We start from the raw sequence: 18,751 nt of genomic DNA, 5'->3' as shown, positions 1-18,751 counted from the left end.
TAATCCGTCCCCACCCGAATGATGAATGAATGTTGTGTTCTATTTTTACTTATGTATTGTCTCATGTCTTGTCTTGTATTCCCCTCCCCACAAATTGTAAGCCGCCCTGAGTCCCCTCAGGGAAAAGGGCGGCCTATAAATAATAAACAAACAAACAAACAAACAAACAATCCCCTTCCTCTTCCTATTTTCCCCACAACAAAGCCCCTGTGAGGTGGGCTGAGCTGAGAGAAAGGGACTGACCCAAAGTTTTTTGTGCGTAAGGCAGAACTAGAATTCCAGCCCCCAGGAAATTAGCCCAAAGCCACCTAGCCGATTTCATGCCTAAAGTGGGACTAGAACTCACAGTTGCCTGGTGATTGGCAAAAAGTCCCCTAGCTACCTTTCATGCCTAAGGCAGGACTTGAACTCCAAGTCATCTGGTTTCTAGCCTGGTGCCTTAACCCTGAGATCAAACTGACTAACGTTTCAGGTAAAATCAGAAGAATTTTAAAGTCTAGATTTTTTGTTTTGTTTCAATAATCCTAACATTAATTTGCACTCATCTCTAATTTTTTTTCCTTCTTGAGGTTTTGCCGATTCTTGAGATTCTTTATCACGTTGAAGAAAGGAATTCACATCACGTTTATATGGCACTGATAATTTTGTTAATCCTTACTGAAGATGATGGCTTCAATCAATCCATTCATGAAATTGTAAGTTATGTATATTCAGAAGGCATGCATGATTAATTGAACACAAAATAATGAGCAAAATGTCTTTCTTAATGAAGATGCATGGGTTGGATGTCTATTTTCTCAATACAGCTTTTTTTAATGGGTTCTCATCTACTTTTCTTCTTCCAGCTTTTATTCCAAATACTTTTCGGATGTACTCATTCCTTTTAAGTGGCATTAATTAAAAACATATTGAAAGTAAAGAATTTTTGCAAGCTTTTTGCCCTACGCTTCGTTGTGACTACAGTTGCAGATGTAACGATAAAAAGTTGATTGTTCCACTAAAAAAATTAGTCATGACTAGCTCACGTTATTTTAATTTCAAAGGGTACCGTATATACTCGAGTATAGGCCGACCCGAATATAAGCCGAGGCACCTAATTTTACCACAAAAAACTGGAAAAGTTATTGACTCGAGTATAAGCCTAGGGTGGGAAATGCAGCAGCTACCGGTAAATTTCAAAAATAAAAATAGATACCAATAATGTTTTTGAATATTTATTTCAAAGAAAAACAGTAAACTAGCGGTGTATTCAATGAAATACTTCACTCACCTCATGATGCTGATGTCCCGCTGTGATGATGATGTCCCGTGCAGCCGCGGGAGCGATGTCCCGCCTCCTATGACACACGGCACAGTGATTCCTATCATTGGATCACTGTACCAGAGGAGGTGGGACATCGCTATGTGGCTGCTTGCCATAACAAGGAGGAGGTGGGACATCGTTGCAGAGCGGCAGGAGGGGGAGGAAGGGGAATCGTAAGACAGCCCTGCATTACATTAGAACGTGAGGAGGGGGGATGGTGCGGTGCGCGCTGCGCGGCAAACTGACACAGAGGGAGGGGAAACTCACAGGGGCACTGGGCCATTCACGAGTGTCACCCAGCGGCATGGCCTCGCCCCTTTTTCTCCTCCATTTCGGGCAATTTTTTCACTGACTCGAGTATAAGCCGAGGCGGCTTTTTTCAGCCCAAAAAGTGGGCTGAAAAACTAGGCTTATACTCGAGTATATACAGTACTTTGCATCACTTATTAAATGCAAGACTGGTCTGTTATATTTGGATTGTTGAAAACTTTGTTGAGGTGGAATTAGAGACCACTATCCCTCTCTTTATTTTATTTTGAAATAAAACTGAAAAATGTAGAATGTTAAGAATACCATCCAAATAACAATATAAGAAAAATTGCTAAGGGGAAAAAGAACAGAAATTAATAGCACTAATCCAGAGCAATTTTTTTAAAAAAAATCTTACTGATTATAAAACCTTTGGATTTATGGAACTAATATCATAGTCCTTATATAGAGAGCCGTGGTGGCACAGTGGTTAGAATGCAGTGTGGCAGGCTAATTCTGCCGACTGTCAGGAGTTCGATCTTGATTGGCTCAAGGTTGACTCAGCCTATATTCTTTCTGAAGTCGATAAAATGAGGAGCCAGATTGTTGGGGGCAATAGGCTGACTCTGTAAACCGCTTAGAGAGGCCTGTAAAAGCACTATGAAGTGGTATATAAGTCTAAGGGCTCTTGCTATATTCTAGACCTCTTGTTTCAGAAATATTTCCTGAAGCAGAGAAAACGAATAACCTCAGGGAGGCAAAAATGCAGTGAGAGTGACTTTTGACTTCCTGATGGCTTCCCTATTGAGTTTCGTTATAGGAAGCTGGCAGGGCGCGTTGCAGGGGTGGGTTCCAGCAGGCACTACTGCACGCTTTGCTCATGCACGCTTTGTTTGTGCATGCTTTGCTCGTGCGCATGCTGTGCGTGCTTGTGCAGTCCAATTAAAATTGTTCTGCGCATGTGCAGAACTGAAAAGATGGCGATGCCTATGGCAGCGCCCGGAGAACCAGTTTGGGGATCTGGCAGGCCTGGGTCGCTGCCAGTTCCAGCAACCCAGACCACCAAACCACTACCGGTTCGGCCAAACCGGTCCGAATCAGTAGGAACCCACCACTGGGGTGTCGGACATGATGATCACATGACCACAGTAGTGTAGCGGCACTGAAAGCTGCCACTACTTTGCCACATTTCAATCCTCTGGGAGTCACGAGGCCTGGATTTTGGATGAAATCTGTAAATTGGCCGATTTGAGGTTCATTGGTTCCAAAATGATTGCCCAATATGATGCAGCATTTCGCCCGACTGAAGGTTACAAATAATCAAATGTGAGACATGAGAATTTATGGATGGAACAAATGAACAGACGAAAGGATTCTCTGTCAACATTTTGCTCTGTTTATTTTAAGCAGCTTTGGACAGGATCAGCTTTTGTCCTGTGGTCAAAAAGAGGAGAAAAATAAAAACAATCCATTATTCAGGCTGGATTTTCCATTCTCCCTTTTGTTGCACGTCCTGCCTATTTTGTTGCCTGTGAAGAGTCCTTGTTTTCTTTTGTGGCTTCACAACTCCCAAATTTATTGATTTGAGAGGTTAGATTAATTTTGGTAGGTGCCATTTCACAAATCACTGATTATGGGTAATCCTCGACTTGCAACTACAATTGAGCCCAAAATTTCCATTCCTAAGCCAGACAGTCATGAAGTACGTTTTGCCCCATTTTATGCCCTTTCCTGTCACAGTTGGCAGGTGAATCGCTGCAATTGTTAAGTAAGTAACAGGTTGTTAAGGGAAGCTGGCTTCCCCATTGATTTTGCTTGTCAGAAGGTCCCAAAAGGTGATCACGTGATCTCAGAACATTGTTCATCATCATAAGTACAGGCCAGTTGCATCCAAATCTGATCACATGACTGTTCTGACCCCCTCCTCCGTCCAGTAACGAATGCCGAGACAAGCTTAAATGAGAATGTCCTTTAATAACAAGTTCAGACTCTCAGTGGCTGAAAGCCAAGTAAACAAACAGATAAGGACCTTGGCATGAAGGCCGACAAACTTTGGCAGCAATGCAAACAAACCCTGGCAGCAATCCAACCTGCCAAGTTTGTTTCTCTTTAGTCCAAGCATTGACTTCTGCAAGAAGGGCGTGGCACATGCAGTCTCTTTTATAGTCTGGGAGAGGAGCTTAATGACCATCAGCTGAGTGTAATTACCTCCTGTAATTACATAGTTGTTCTTGACGCTGAGTAGCCCTTTGACGGCGTGCATCCCAGAACAACTCACAGTTGGTTTCTGGATCGCTCTCTCTTGTCTCCTCCCCACTGATCCAAGGCTCAGGCGCTACCTCGTGGCCAACCAGTCTCTATGCGCCCTGCTCAGAGTCGGAACCCTGTCCAGGGTCCTCCACATCCTCCAGGGCCGACTCATAGGGCCCCTCGCTGTCAGAGTCTGGTGGCAGCCCCAATGGCTCCTGCCGGGCCACAACACATGACTATGGGGATGTCTTTGTAATTTTGAACAGTTACTAAAAGAACTGTTGTATTGCGAGGATTACCTGTACTTTAACAATTAATAGTGGCTGAGTAAAAATAGCACTCATCCTTAAAAGCACATTGATTATCTGAGATGAACATATCCAGGTTTCCCTGAAAACAAGACTGGGTCTTAGATTAATTAACGCACCAGGGTTTATTTTCTGGTTAGGTCTTATTTTCGGGGGAAATATGGTACTAAATGCATCCTGTTTGGCTGACAAGCTTAACAGGGGCTTAATTTTGGGGTAGGGCTAATATTACAACCATCCTGGAAAAAAATCATGCTAGGGCTTATTTTCAGATGGCTCTTATTTTGGGGAAACACGCTGATATAATTATCCTATCTTCCATAAGATTATCAACTCTTCCTCCTTTGCTTACCTTTCCAGAATCATTTTAACTAAGTTGGAAAGCAAATGCTACATCCTTCCTTACTCAAGTACTTTAAGGGAAGGGAGGAGTAGGTCACTGACGTTGTGTGTGAGCTGAAGGTAGCTCATTGTGAGCTGGTGATTCATTAGTCTAGTGTCTGGCATTCTTGAAAAGACTTGAGAACAGGACATTTCTGATGTTCATCTGTTAAGCTGACAGTCAGGATGGATTAACAAGTTAGTCCAATGTTTAGTTAAACGCACATTAAGAGTTTAACCGTTGAGGATTTCCCGCTTGCTCGATGAACGCAGAATCTCTTGGTGATTTACAGTCGGATGGTAAACGAAAGCACACCATGCGAGAGTGAACTGGCTTTTCCTTTACAGTAATTTTCCTGTAACTCTTGCACGTAAAGCAAATATGTGCTGGTTGTGTACCTTCGGAGCTGTTTATTATGGTGTCTTTTGGGACTTGGAATTAATCTGCGTCTCTAGGGATGAGAGAGGATTGGTGGAGGCTAAAAGGAAGGGTGGAGACAGCAGAAAAAATTGAAGCCCCAAAGGTGCCTGAGATCCAAGTATGAATGGTACCATGTTTCCCCGAAAATAAGGCAGGGTTTTATTTTCTTTTGACCCCCAAAATATGGCCTGGGTCTTATTATCGGGAGCGCTATCCTTTTGGGGTTGCTGGGCGGCTGCTCTCTTGCGAGCGGGCTCCCAAAGAGCCAGGCACAGCCTCAGGGGTGAACACCTGTCGCAGCAGTGCAACACAGCAGCCATGAGGTGACCACGCTCACGAGCAGCCACCCGCAACCCCCCCCCTCTAGCCCGGCAGAGCTCCACTCACTGACCTAGCGGTATCCCAAAGGCGCCAAGCCCTACGAGCACCTTTGCCCCCAAGTATTACTATAGTTCCAGCTCTTCCTGAGGGAGTCCAGTTGTGATAGGCTGGCCTGTTTTTTGCTCCCTAGGGGTGGAGTTTCTCCCTCCATCTCTCCTTCCCTCTCCCTCCCTCCCCCTTTCTTTTCCCCCTTTCAACCTTCCCTCCCTCTCTCCCTCCCTCTTTCTCCCTCTCCCCCCTCTCTCTCCCACTCCCAACCTCCCTCCCTCTCTTCCTCCCTCCATCTCTCTTTCCCTCCTCTCTCTTTCCTTCCCTCCTTCCAGAGGTGGTATTCTACCAGTTCAGACCGCCCAAACGGCGGTGGCTCCATCCACCCGCACCCGGCTCTATGGCATCCCATTTAGGACCTTTTTTCGCCAAAAGTGCATGCACGGAACGATCTGTGCATGTGTGGCAGTGGTGTGTGCGAACAAAGCCCGCGCATGTTCATATTTGCGAACCGGTAGGGAAAGTAAGTGTATACCACCCCTGCCTCCGTCTTTTCCCCTCTCCCCCGTCTCTCCCATTCTCAACCTCCTTTTTTCCCTCTCCCTCCCTCTCTCCCCCTTTCAAACTTTTCCTCCTTCTCTCTCCCACGCTTTCCCTCCTTCTCCCCTCTTTCCTTCCCCCCTCTCTCACCCTTCCTCTCTCTCTCCCTCTCTCCCCCCTTTCAAACTTTTCCTCCTTCTCTCTACCCGCTTTCCCTCCTTCCCCCTTTCCTTCCCCCCTCTCTTCCCCTTCCTCTCTCTCTCCCTCTCTCCCCCTTTCAAACTTTTCCTCCTTCTTTCTCCCCCGCTTTCCCTCCTTCCCCCCTCTTTCCTTCCCCCCTCTCTCCCCCTTTCTCTCTCTCTCCCCCCTTTCAAACTTTTCCTCCTCTCTCTCCGCTTTCCCTCCTTCCCCCCTCTTTCCTTCCCCACTCTCTCCCCCTTCCTCTCTCTCTCCCTCTCTCCCCCCTTTCAAGCTTTCCCTCCTTTCCCCCTCATTCCTTCCCCCCTCTCCCCCCCCTCCTCTCTCTCTCTTCCCTGCTTTTCAGTGTCTATGTGAATCTGCTAGGCGGCATCATCTATTTGGGGTGAAGGTATTCTCAGATATATACTTCTTTGGGCTCAAGCCAAAGATATTTTAGTAAACTTGGTCTTCTAAGTGCCCGGAGGCTATAAAGATATGGAGAAACAAGTGGAAAATTAAATCCCAAGAAGGTGCGACTGTTTTCCAGAGGTCATTTTGTGCTCTGTTAGCTGCAGTGGTACATAAGCAGATGTACCATTTCGGGATCCCCCTGGACTCCGAGTAGGAAAATGGAAGCCGTGGTTAGTTGGCCTTTGCCCAGCTTCGGCTGGCCTTCCAATTACAGTATATAACACAATTAGATTAACTCTTACTCAAATCGTTCCGTTAAACAACCAACACAGTCATGCTTTTCTTGACAATTCTTCTCTGCGGGAGGGGTTTCGGTGACTGTCAGGCCTCAACGTCTTTGAAGACCATGGGTTTTTTAAAAATATATATATATATTTTAAATATTTTACATTGGCATATAGATCATGCCGGAGGTTTTGTTCATCACTTCTCTACCTTGGGAAATAGAGTCTGAATGGAGAGTGTGATGTTCGGTTGTCAAGGTTAATACACTCTGTTCCTCTCTCTCTCTCTCTCTCTCTTTCCAGATATTGAAAAATATTACTTGGTACTCAGAACGGGTGCTAACAGAAATTTCACTGGGGAGTCTTCTGATTCTTGTCGTGATAAGGACCGTTCAGTACAATATGACAAGGACGAGGGTAAGTTTTGAAGTGTTCTTACCTAGGCTTCCTGATACAATAAAAAGCACACGATTAGGTCCAAAACCCCCTTTTTATTACAAAGGCTGTGAATTATATTCCCAGATAGTCCCAAATAGTTGAAAAGAGTCCTACAATAGGCTGCCAAAGTCTTTCAGGATAAGACTGATAAGCACCCACCTTTGCCTTCTTTGAAAACACTGCCAAAGACTTAATTGGCAATTAGCCACATGGAGCAGAGTCCAAACGGAGCTTCAGAAGGTAAACTGACCAGCATGAACCAAGTTGCTTCCTGCAAAGGCTCACGTGCCTTTGCTCCTTCTTTATGTCCTATGGGAGGGGCCAATCACCTCCAAACCTTACTCCCGAATTGTCCCTTCTGTTTTAACTAACTCCTTGCCTTCTGGCAGCTCTGCGCATGCGCGCACTGGGAACAGGGGGCGCCTGCTCCTCTGCCTCGCTGCTGTCCGACTCTGGAGACTCCAGAGGCAGCATATAACTCCCAGATGGCCCTGGCCTCCTCTCTGCCTCTGACGCAGAGCCCCCATCCGAGCTTTCCCCAGACTCCAGGACTTTCCCATGTTCCTTCCCAATTTCCTCACTGTCCGGCTCTGCTGTGAGCTCCACAGGCCACCGGCAGGTCACAACATGAAGTTGGGATTTATTTCAAGTAGAATAGATATTTCGTTTTCTACACAAGCAACCCAGGTACCTAACAAAAAAAAGTAAAAAGCCTGTGGAATTTTCTCTTTTTTAAAGAGCTAAGAAGGAAAGAGATCTGAAATGAAACCCCAGTGTTGTATTACTCTAGAGCAGGGATGGCCCCTATATGACCCATGGACGTCAACTACTGAGCTAGGATGACTTAAGCCAGTGGTGTCAAACTTGATTTCATTGAGGGCCGCATCAGGGTTGTGTTTGACATTTTTATAGCAATAGCAATAGCAGTTAGACTTTTATACCGCTTCATAGGGCTTTCAGCCCTCTCTAAGCGGTTTACAGAGTCAGCATATCGCCCCCCACAGTCTGGGTCCTCATTTCACCCACCTCGGAAGGATGGAAGGCTGAGTCAACCTTGAGCCGGTAAGATTAGAACCGCTGAACTGCAGATAACAGCTGAAGTGGCCTGCAGTACTGCACCCTAACCATTGCGCCACCTCAGCTCATCCATTTTTTGGGAGGGGGGCGGGTGTAGTTCGACATCACTCAATGTGGCTCTGTTTTCGGCCACGATGGCTTCCTGCAGCCGTCTGCCAGTAATGGGCTCAGTTTTCACTGGCAGAGGGCTGCAGGAGGCCATTGTGTCCGAAAGGGAGCCCGGGAGGACTGCACGTGGTCCAAGCTCCGTTTTCACTGGCAGAGGACTGCAGGATGCCATCGCGGCCAAAAACGACGCCCTGGAGCGCTCCACATAGTCCTCCCAAGCTCCGTTTTCACTGGCAGAGGGCTGCAAGAGGCTGCCATAGCCGAAAATGGAGCCCAGTAGGGCTGCTCATAGTCCTCCCGAGCTCCGTTTTCGCTGGCAGAGGCACTGCAGGCCAATCCTCCTCTGTTTCCAGGGTGAGCCCGCGGGGCAGGTCTAAGCACCCTGCGGGCCGGATTCGTCCCACGGGTCTTCAGTTAGACACCCCTGACTTAAGCTATCAATGAGACTTAGCCCTCGAATCAGAACACAAGCCTTGGGTTGTTTTTATTGCAACTCTGCCTCCAGTAAACAGAAAAAGACTAGGGAATTATTTCCTTTCAACAGGCCTTGCAGTGTACAGGAAGGATAATCTGATGCGTGTGTATGTTTCTCCCCCTCTTCCTCCACCCCCCCCGCCCCCGGTCTCATCTCAAACAGGACAAATACCTTCATACAAATTGCTTGGCAGCTCTGGCTAACATGTCCGCGCAGTTCCGCTCCCTTCATCAGTATGCCGCGCAGAGAATCATCAGGTAAAAATGCAAGTCTTGTGCAGAATAATTCCCCTAAGTTTTGTTTTCAAGTTCTGCCGGAAAGAGACCCCCTTAACCTCCAATCCCTAAATTTAAATATTGACCCAGGGGTTCTGTTCAGCTTCACGGAGTCTAGAGTAAATGTTTACGGATGGTATGGATGGCAAACATTAGTAGTGCTTACCCTGAGGAAAAGCAAGGAGTGAGTAAACGTGTTGGAAAAAGAGCTGCCTCCTCAGTATTGAATCGATGAATATACTATTGAGTTACGTGAAATAAGTGGGATTGTTATACAGATGCCTAGGGAAAGAGGGCTCTGTCATAGCTGTTATTTGCAATTGTGAGAAGTATTTTATGTGGGTTGATGAAACTGCATGGTGCCCCTTTTCAATGTTTAAAAATTCAATGTTTTTGACGATCTGATTTGCCGGCAGAGGAAATTCTTCCCTGTAAATCTGATTTGAGAAGACCAGGCAGTGTGCACAATTATTTTCTACACATTCAATTCCTCACTAGACCTGCATGGGGCATCTGTTGCCGTGCGCCAATGCAAGGGTATCCATATGACTCAGAACTCGGAGAATTTAATGCAACTTGCGTGAACAATTAATCTTCTTAACATGGAACCCCAAACATTCAGAGTTCCTTTAGTCCATTGCTTGAACATCATTGCGTCCTCGATGGTGAACCTGTGGCCAGCTGTACTTCTGCACCGAGTGCCCAAACCAAATGAGCGTGCGCACCAGAAGCTGGAAGACGAGGTGGCTGGCGCACATGCGCATGCCAGCCACCAAGTCTTCTGGTTTCCAGCGCTCCAGCACATGCAAAGATCAGCTGGCTGGCATGCGCATGTGCGCCAGCCACCTCGTCTTCCAGCTTCTGGTGCGCACGCTCATTCGGTTTGGGCACTCGGTGCAGCATCCAGGGCTCTGGCGCATGCATGCACGCACATGCGCATTCCGGTTTGGGCACTTTGAGCATCCAGGGCTCTGGCGCATGCATGCACGCACATGCGCATTCCGGTTTGGGCACTCGGTGGCAAAAAAGGTTCGCCATCACTGATCTAGGAAATCTCACCTACACAATTTTTAAAAAACTAGGTAATCTATCCTATCTATCCTGCCTCCCCCTGGTTTACCGACAAAACCGCGCTCGACTAAACCGCGCCCAACTAAACCGCGTTGCTGATGTCATCAACAGGGCGACAACAGCGTGGAGACAGAAGCACGCTGTAAACCCTAAACCTAAAATTAACACCTAAACCTAACCCCCCTAAACCTAATCCTAAACCTAACCCTTAAACTAACCCTAAACCTAACCCTAAACCTAACCCTTAACCTAACCCTAAACCTAATCCTAACCCTTAACCAACCCTAACCCTTAACCTAATCCTCACCCTTAACCTAACCCTAACCCTAAACCTAACCCTAAACCTAACCCTTACCTTAAGTTGAATCGGCTTGCTTTCAAAGCGCTATTTAAAGCGCCCTTCTTTCTCCGCGGTGGCTGTTGTCGCCCTGTTGATGACGTCAGCGACGCGGTTTAGTCGAGCGCAGTTTAGTCGAGCGCGGTTTAGTCGAGCGCGGTTTTGATGGGTCACGCCTCCCCCCCCCCTTCCAGGTGAGATTTTCCCCCACCCTCCAATCCTTCTGCAAGGATTTGGAGACCTGGCTCTGCCTGTTGGTCTGAGGACTTTCAAGAGAAGGAAATCAGGAGTCCAGGCAGTTCAGATGAATATATAGGTTTATTATATTCTAAATCTCTCTACAAGAATTTGAACTACTAATGGTCAAAGCAAGTTAGCAATAGATAAGAGTCAACAGAATTTAAGGTGGGCTGGACTTAGAGTGCTTGTGAACGCAAAGGGATTTGAGACTGATGACATATTTGACCCCCTCCTTCGGGCTCAACCTCTCATCTCCTACAGGGCCCCAATAGGGGAGAACATCACTGGAGGTGGCTACTGGATTAATTAGCTGACCCCCATCTCCCCCCTTGTGCTTTCTGCTCCCCCACTCCACCCTTTTAAAAATTTCATATTATTGTACTTCCATTGTTTGTTTTTATTATTTTATTCCTTTGCTATCGTTACCTTTTTTATTATTTCCCCCCATTTTATTGTTGTAAGCTGCTCAGAGGAACCTCCTGGTGGGGTGGGGGGAGGGCCGCAAATAAATAAATAAATAAATAGCTATTTTCCTACAGGAAGACCAATATGTTAATGAATAAACAAAACACTTATGACCACAGGTCTATTTGCATATTGTAGAAATTTAGAACGCTTGGATGCCAGCCCTTGCTGCTCTCTCTCCCTCCCTCTCTCTCTCTCTCTCTCTCCCTCCCTTCCTCCCCCCCCCACTCTCTCTGGAAACTTAGGATACCCTTTAACCCAATTAGGTTCACTGACAGTACGTGAGGAGTCCTCAAGTTACGGCCTACCCCCATGATGGCGAACCTATGGCATGCGTGCAGTGGTGGGTTGCAGGCGGTACGCCCTGGTACGGGTATACTGGAGCCTGCCCAGAGCACCAGATACCGTTCCGATACGGTGCTCCAGAGGGGCCGCCCGCCCACCCGAGCTACTTATCAGTCTTTTAAGTCTTTGGTGCTTCCGCGTACAGCACCTGCGCGACACTCCGCTGAGCAGCTGGAGCGTCATGGAGGCGCTAAGATCCAGAACACACTATTGCACGCGTGCCAGAGGTGGCACGCAGAGCCCTCTCTGTGGGCACCCACACCATCACCAGCTGGTCTTCGCGGGCACCGGAACACTGGAAAACAGCCTGAAAACGGCCAAAAAAACAGGCCGTTTTGGGGGCCGTTTTCAGGTTGTTTTTGGCCCTGAAAACAGCCCAAAAATGGCTTGAAATACGGCTTGAAAATGGCCAGAAAACAGGCAGGCCCCATGCCGGACAGCTGGCCTTTGGGTTTCCAGTGCTCTGGTACGCGCACTTGCACGCATGTTCCAGTTTGGGAACTCAGTGCTGAAAAGGTTCCCCATCCCTGTCCTTCCCCATTGTAATTCATGATGATCATAAATAAATAAATCACCTACAATATGATCAACCCAACTTTAAAACCTAAATTTTTAAATTTAGTTAAATGAACTAATGCTTCGCAATGGGCGAGTTATTTCTGAAAACTGGAAATCAATGCTCTTTTTTTTTTTTTTTTTTTTGCAAAAACGTTGTAAAATACAGTCAAATGACCACAGGATGCCGCAAATAGCCATTTGCCTGGTGTCTAAAAACCGGTCACATGACTGTGTGTGTGTGGGGGGGGCTGTCAATCATCATAACCGTGAATCTGGGTCATAAGTATTCCCAGGGAGATCCATCCTAATTTCTGACGGTTGCTAAGCAACCGTCCGTAGATCAAGGATTGCCTGTATTTCAACTGTGCTTTGTTGAACAGGCGGTTGTGGCTGGCTACCCTCATTGCATTAAAGCTAGAAAGGCAGAGTTTACAAACCACAGTACGTCTATCGTGTTGACTAAAATCGTGGAAAATCACATTACAACACGATGCAGGAAATCCGCCAGTCCCTACTGCCTTCCATTGGGCTCTGCAAGTCTATTTGCTTAGTCTCTAGAAATCTCTTCAGGATGTTTGTTCCCACTTGGCTTACTCTGAGCTCTAAAATCTGTTATTTGTTTCTTTTAGCATTGCCACTTCTGCAGCAAGTCTTTCTCGTGTTTATATAGTTTTGTAGAGTGCTGTGTTAACGTTTTCTCAGAAAAACCACAGGCCGAAGCCATCGCTTCTGCCTGGCATCTGAATGGAGCACTGTTTCTCAACCTTTGTGGCAGCAAGGCTGGCTGGGGAATTCTGGGAGTTGAAGTCCACACCACTTAAAGTTGAGAAACATTGGAACACGGGCCGTCCTCAACTTACAGCAGTGACCAAAGTTACAATGGCGCTGGGGGGGGAGGACCGTTTTTCACTTTTACAACCTTTGTAGCATTCCCACAATTTCATGTGATCGAAATTCAGAGGCTTGGCAACTGGTTCGTACTTACGACCGTTGCTGAGTCCCACGGTCATGTGATCCCCTCTTGCAACCTTTGGAGAAGCAAAGTGGAAGCCGGATTCATTTCACAGTAACTTCACTGCACACTAAAGTTCGTGTGACTAACTTATCGACTGCAGTGATTCACTTAACAACTGTGGCAAGGAAAGTCATAAAATGGGGCAAAACTCACTTAACAAATGTCTCACTTAACAACAGAAATTTTGGGCTCGGTTGTGGTCGTAAGTCTATAGAGAGAAAAACAAGGGGCACTTGTGCTTTTATATTCCAGGATTGCTGATAAACAGCATGGATCTTGGATCTGGATAGCATGGATAACTGGGTCCTAAAAACCACCTTAATGCCTCTTGCATGTATATGATACAGGGGTATTTAATTTCTTGACCACTGTCTTTTTATAATCAAAAGAGAGTCTTAGATTATGAAAGATTATGAAAGAAAACAGAATTATGAAAGAAAGCATGATGTGAATATCTCTTTGTATAAAAGATGCGCCATGGTGGCGCAGTGGTTAGAATCCAGTATTGCAAGCTATTTCTGCTGACTGCAATTCGGCAGTTCGATTCTGACCTGCTCAAGGTTGACTCAGCCTTCCATCCTTCGGAGGTCGGTAAAATGAGGACCCAAATTGTTGGGGGCAATAGGCTGACTCTGTAAACCACTTAGAGAGGGTTGTAAAGTGCTGTGAAGCAGTATATAAGTCTAAGGGCTGTTGTTATTTTATTTCTACTGGCTAAACTAGCAAAGAATATCTGTTTGATCTTTTGCCTTAAGGGATGTTCATTATAGTACCGAAAGAGAGGTAGCCATGATGAAATCTTTCAACTCCAAGCAGTTTTGGCTTTTTTAGAACAGTGTAGGATAGAATTCTCTATTGGCCAAGTGTGATTGGACACACAAGGAATTGGGTCTTTGGTGCATATGCTTTCGGTGTACATAAAGAAAAATAAAATAGAATACAATCATCAAGAATCATAAGACACAATACTTAGAGATAGTCATAGGTTACTAATAAGCAATCAAATTATACTAGGGAACAAATAAAACAATAGACATTTTAATGATACAAGCAACATGGTTATAGTCATAAGTGGGAAGAGAGAGTTACTAGAAAGGAAGAGATGAAGAATAGTAATACAGTCTTAGTAGGTAATGTGACAGTGTTGTGGGAATTAGTTGTTTAGCAGAGTGATGGCATTCGGGAAAAAACTGTCCTTGTATCTAGATGTCCTGATGTGCAGTTCTCTATAGCATCATTTTGAGGGTAGAAGTTGGAACAATTTGTCCAGGATGTGAAAGGTCTGTAAATATTTTCACAGCCCTCTTTGGTAGCAATTGTTTTCTCTGCAGTTCTAATTATCCGTTGAAGTCTGTCTCTGTCTTGTTTGATTGCAGAGCCAAACCAGACAGTTATGGAGGTGCAGATGACAGACTCAATAATTCCTCTGTAGAACAGAATCAGCAGCTCCTTGGGCAGTTTGAATTTTCTGAGTTGGCACAGAAAGAACATTCTTTGTTGTGCTTTTTTATGACGTTTTTGATGTTACGATGACATTTTGGGGATGACACTGATTATTTCTGTCCATCTTTGCTTTGTAACTGGGTTTGAGCCACCAAGCACCTTAATGAATAACCTGTGCGGAGGAATAAATGGAGAAAATGCGTTCCTACTGAGTTTCTTGGATCCCTTAGTGGCTTTCATCAGCTGGAGCTATCGTTTCCTTCTAGACAGCTTAAGATTGTTATCAGATATCTTATTTCCCAGCTTTATTTCCTGGTCTGTTTTCAAGATCCAAACTCTTAACATCATAGAAAGAGACTTTTCTGATTTATGATAGAAGATTAGCAGTTAGTTCCTGCACTGGTAACCCCTTAATACAGTCTAAAAATAGTCTTAATTGTGTTTTGATCCTGCTTCATTATAACAGAATTGGCATCTTGTGAGAATAGCTGTAATTCTTTACAGGGGCATTCATAGCAAACTGTAATGCTATCAAATTGACAACATATGTGATGACATCATCAAGTAAATGTGCCTCATGTATTGGTAGCCCTCGTTTGGGGCAAGTATGCAGGTCACGGCATTGGTGTGCAATGCAACACAGGTTTAATCCGTGGCCTTCGATTCTTTGTCTGACTTGGGCAGCCCTAAAGAATGTTTCTGTATTATAATGAAATAACATTACCTGACTTTGAAGAGTTTGTTGGAGGAAAAGCAGTGAGAGGTTGAGGATTATAGATAGAGTATAGATAGAAATTGATAGAGGCTAAAACATATGAAGAACAGTTGCAGGAATTGGGTATATCTAGGCTAGTGAAAAGAAGGACTAGGGCAGACATCAGTGGTGGGTTTCAAAAATTGTTGGAACCTACTCTGTGGGTGTGCCTTCCTTTGTGGGAGTGGCTTGCCACCCATGTGACCAGATGGGAGTGGCTTGCCGCCCATGTGACCGGATATGAAATTATGAATTAGTACTTAGGTCGGTCCAAGTAGCTATTCAGAAACTCTGGCATTGAAGCATCCAAGTCTTAAAGCTGTCAAGTTACAAGATCCTTGCCAGTGGTGGGTTTCAAAAAATTTTGGAACCTCTTCTGTAGGTGTGGCCTGCTTTCCGGATCCACTGGTGGAACCTCTTCTAACCGGTTCGGTAGATTTGACGAACCGGTTCTACCGAATAGGTGCGAACAGGTAGGAACCCACCTCTGGCAGGCATGATAATAGTCTTCCAATATTTGAGGGGCTGCCACGAAGAGGAAGAGGGAGTCAACCTGTTTCCCAAAGCACCTGAGGCCAGAACAAGAAGCATTGGATGGAAACTCATCAAGGAGAGAAGCAACCTAGAACTAAGGAGAAATTTCCTAACAGTGAGGACAATTAACCAGTGCAACGACCTGCCTCCAGAAGTTGTGAATGCTTCATCAGTGGAGGTTTTTAAGAAGAGACTGGACAGCCACTTGTCTGAAATTGTTCTTCATGAGGCTTCCTATGAAGCATGAAACAAACTCCTTGTTCTGGCAAAAAACCTTTTTATTAATTTACTGTGAATTCTGCTGATTCACATATAGCGAAGTCTTTTGAGAGAGGATTTATAGTCACAGACTTTATCTGGCTTGGAGAGCTGACAGGCCCGATATCTGCAAAACTGGCAAGGAGTCTCGTAGAGTCATGAACCAATTAAGCAAACTAATTGTCTCCTGCAAACTCCACTCCCCTTTCGCTCCTCTTTTATTTCCTCTGGGAGGGGCCATTCATCGTCTGGCCTTACTCGCAAGTCGACCGCTGTTCTTTAGTTGTTCCTTTCATCTGGCAACTCTGCACATGCACACACTGGGAACAGGCTCCAACTGTTCATCTGCCTCACTGATGTCTGCCTCCAAAGGCAGCTGATAACTGGCATACGGCTCTGGCCCCCTCTCTGCCTCCGACACAGAGCCCTCATCAATAGCAATAGCAGTAGACTTATATACCGCTTCATAGGCCTTTCAGGCCTCTCTAAGCGGTTTACAGAGAGTCAGCATATTGCCCCCAACAATCTGGGTCCTCATTTTACCCACCTCGGAAGGATGGAAGGCTGAGTCAACCCTGAGCCGGTGAGATTTGAACCGCTGACCTGCTGATCTAGCAGTAGCCTGCAGTGCTGCATTTTAACCACTGCGCCACCTTGGCTCTTACAGAGCCTTCCTCAGACTCCAGGACAGGCCCATGTTCCTCCTCACTGTCCGATTCTGCTGCCAGCTCTGCTGGCCACCGGAGAGCCACAACAGAAATGGTATAGGATCTCCTGCTCAAGCAGGGGGTTGAATGAGAAGACCTCCAAATTCCTTTCCAATTCTTCTTATTATAGCATGTCAGTAGACTCTGGACAAAGATGAAAAACAAGGATAATTTTAGACTATATGAAACTGCAAATTTGTCAGGATTTAGGTGAAGGAAATTCCATTCAGCTGAATTTGAATCCAGTGCTTTGTTTCATTTTCAGCTGGAATAACTATGGGACTTTCCACTCAAAATCTATTTAGCCATGGTGTAATGAGAGCAGAGGAGCATAAGTCAACATTTACCAGATATTTTTGTACCTGGTATAACTATAACTCCTGCCTAAATGCTTGAAGGAATGCAATGTGAATTTGAAAATCTTCCTCTGATTCCATTAGTTTTCACCATTAATTTTGTTAATGGAGTTGTATAAATGTATTTCTTTTTTGTTCAGTTCCTGGTTATGAACTGCAAAGGACCTTGTGACTTGTATGGCTGTGTCTTCAAATATGGACATCTTTACAATAGCAATAGCACTTAGACTTACATACCGCTTTACAGTGCTTTGCAGCCCTCTCCAAGAGGTTTATACATCCAGGCTATTGCCCCCAACAATCTGGGACCTCATTTTACCCATATCAGAAGGATGGAAGCCTGAGTCAACCTTGAGCTGATGAGAATCTAAGTGCCAAATTACAGTCAGTCAGCAGAAATATGCTGCACTCTAACCACTGCACCACTACGGCTCATAATAATTATTAAATTATCTTTACATAAGAGTGGATAATATTGCAATCTCAAACTATAATGCTACATACTAAATGCATCTGTATGTTTTCAGAATTTAAGAATATGCTAATGGTCTTTTTATAAACCAAGTTATCCCTATTTTGCAAATGATGTTTCATAGTTGAAAGTACTCAAAAAATAGCAGTTTAAGACAGAAGTTAAAGAATTAAATCCACTTGATGATGATAGCAATAGCAATAGCAGTTAGACTTATATACCGCTTCATAGGGCTTTCAGCCCTCTCTAAGCGGTTTACAGAGTCAGCATATTGCCCCCAACAATCCGGGTCCTCATTTTACCCACCTCGGAAGGATGGAAGGCTGAGTCAACCCTGAGCCGGTGAGATTTGAACCGCCAAACTGCCGAACTAGCAGTCAGCTAAAGTAGCTTGCAGTACTGCACTCTAACCACTGCGCCACCTCGGCTCTGGACTTTCTTGTTTTTCTCTGAAGATCTTTCTCTTCTCCTTCAAGAAATTTCTTCAGTTTCTTGAAAGAAAGGAAAGCAAGAAAGTCCAGTTGCTTCTTGAAAAAAAACACCTTTGGGACAACCATGACTGAAAATCTCCATAGGCATTTGAATCTAGTTTTTTCTATTCCAGGATTGGCCCCACCTTTTTCCAACACCTTACATCTTACCCTCAGGACTACACAGCCCAGTCACTCCCTCCTTCCTTTCTCTTAGATACAGGAAACTCCTTTATTTCTTCCATTAAACCAACTGTCTCCAGTCTTCCTGTTGTTTTCTAAAGTTTTCTATGTCACTACTCTGATCTCCTGATAATAGTTAGCTGAGTTCTCTCAGCCTTCCTCAGGCTCTTTTATCACCATCATTTTTTCCACCGTTTAGAGAGTTTAGAGTTTAGAGTAGTTTATTTATATGCCGCCCTTTTCCCTGGGGGGACTCAGGGCGGCTTACAATTCGAAAGGAGGGGAAAACAAACAGATTAACACATAAGACAGTACATCATTAAAAGCACAACATTCATACAATTCGGGTGGGTTACGGTCTTTAACCCCAGGCCTGACGGGATAGCCAGGTTTTGAGGGCTGTGCGGAAGGTCTGGAGGGTGGTGAGGGTACGAATCTCCATGGGGAGATCGTTCCATAGGGTCGGAGCTGCCA

At 45.3% G+C, this 18,751-nt stretch overlaps 1 protein-coding gene across 3 annotated transcripts in view; it reads left to right on the top strand.

The window, feature by feature from the left end:
• Positions 1-18,751, top strand: part of DYM (dymeclin) — a 273,814-nt gene that overhangs the window by 138,024 nt on the left and 117,039 nt on the right. For all 3 annotated transcript variants that reach the window (XM_087715316.1, XM_087715317.1, XM_087715318.1), the window contains 3 exons: positions 570-695; positions 7,000-7,113; positions 8,957-9,051. In XM_087715316.1, coding sequence (XP_087571442.1) covers positions 570-695; positions 7,000-7,113; positions 8,957-9,051 — 335 coding nt within the window. The remainder of the gene's footprint in view (positions 1-569; positions 696-6,999; positions 7,114-8,956; positions 9,052-18,751) is intronic.

This window comes from Thamnophis sirtalis, unplaced genomic scaffold, assembly GCF_051295495.1.
Source record: "Thamnophis sirtalis isolate CommonGarterSnake01/CBP01778 unplaced genomic scaffold, rThaSir2_p1.2 scaffold_5, whole genome shotgun sequence".
Taxonomy (NCBI): Eukaryota; Metazoa; Chordata; class Lepidosauria; order Squamata; family Natricidae; genus Thamnophis; species Thamnophis sirtalis.
Note: the sequence above shows the minus strand (reverse complement) of the source record. Positions and strands in the feature narration are given on the sequence as shown.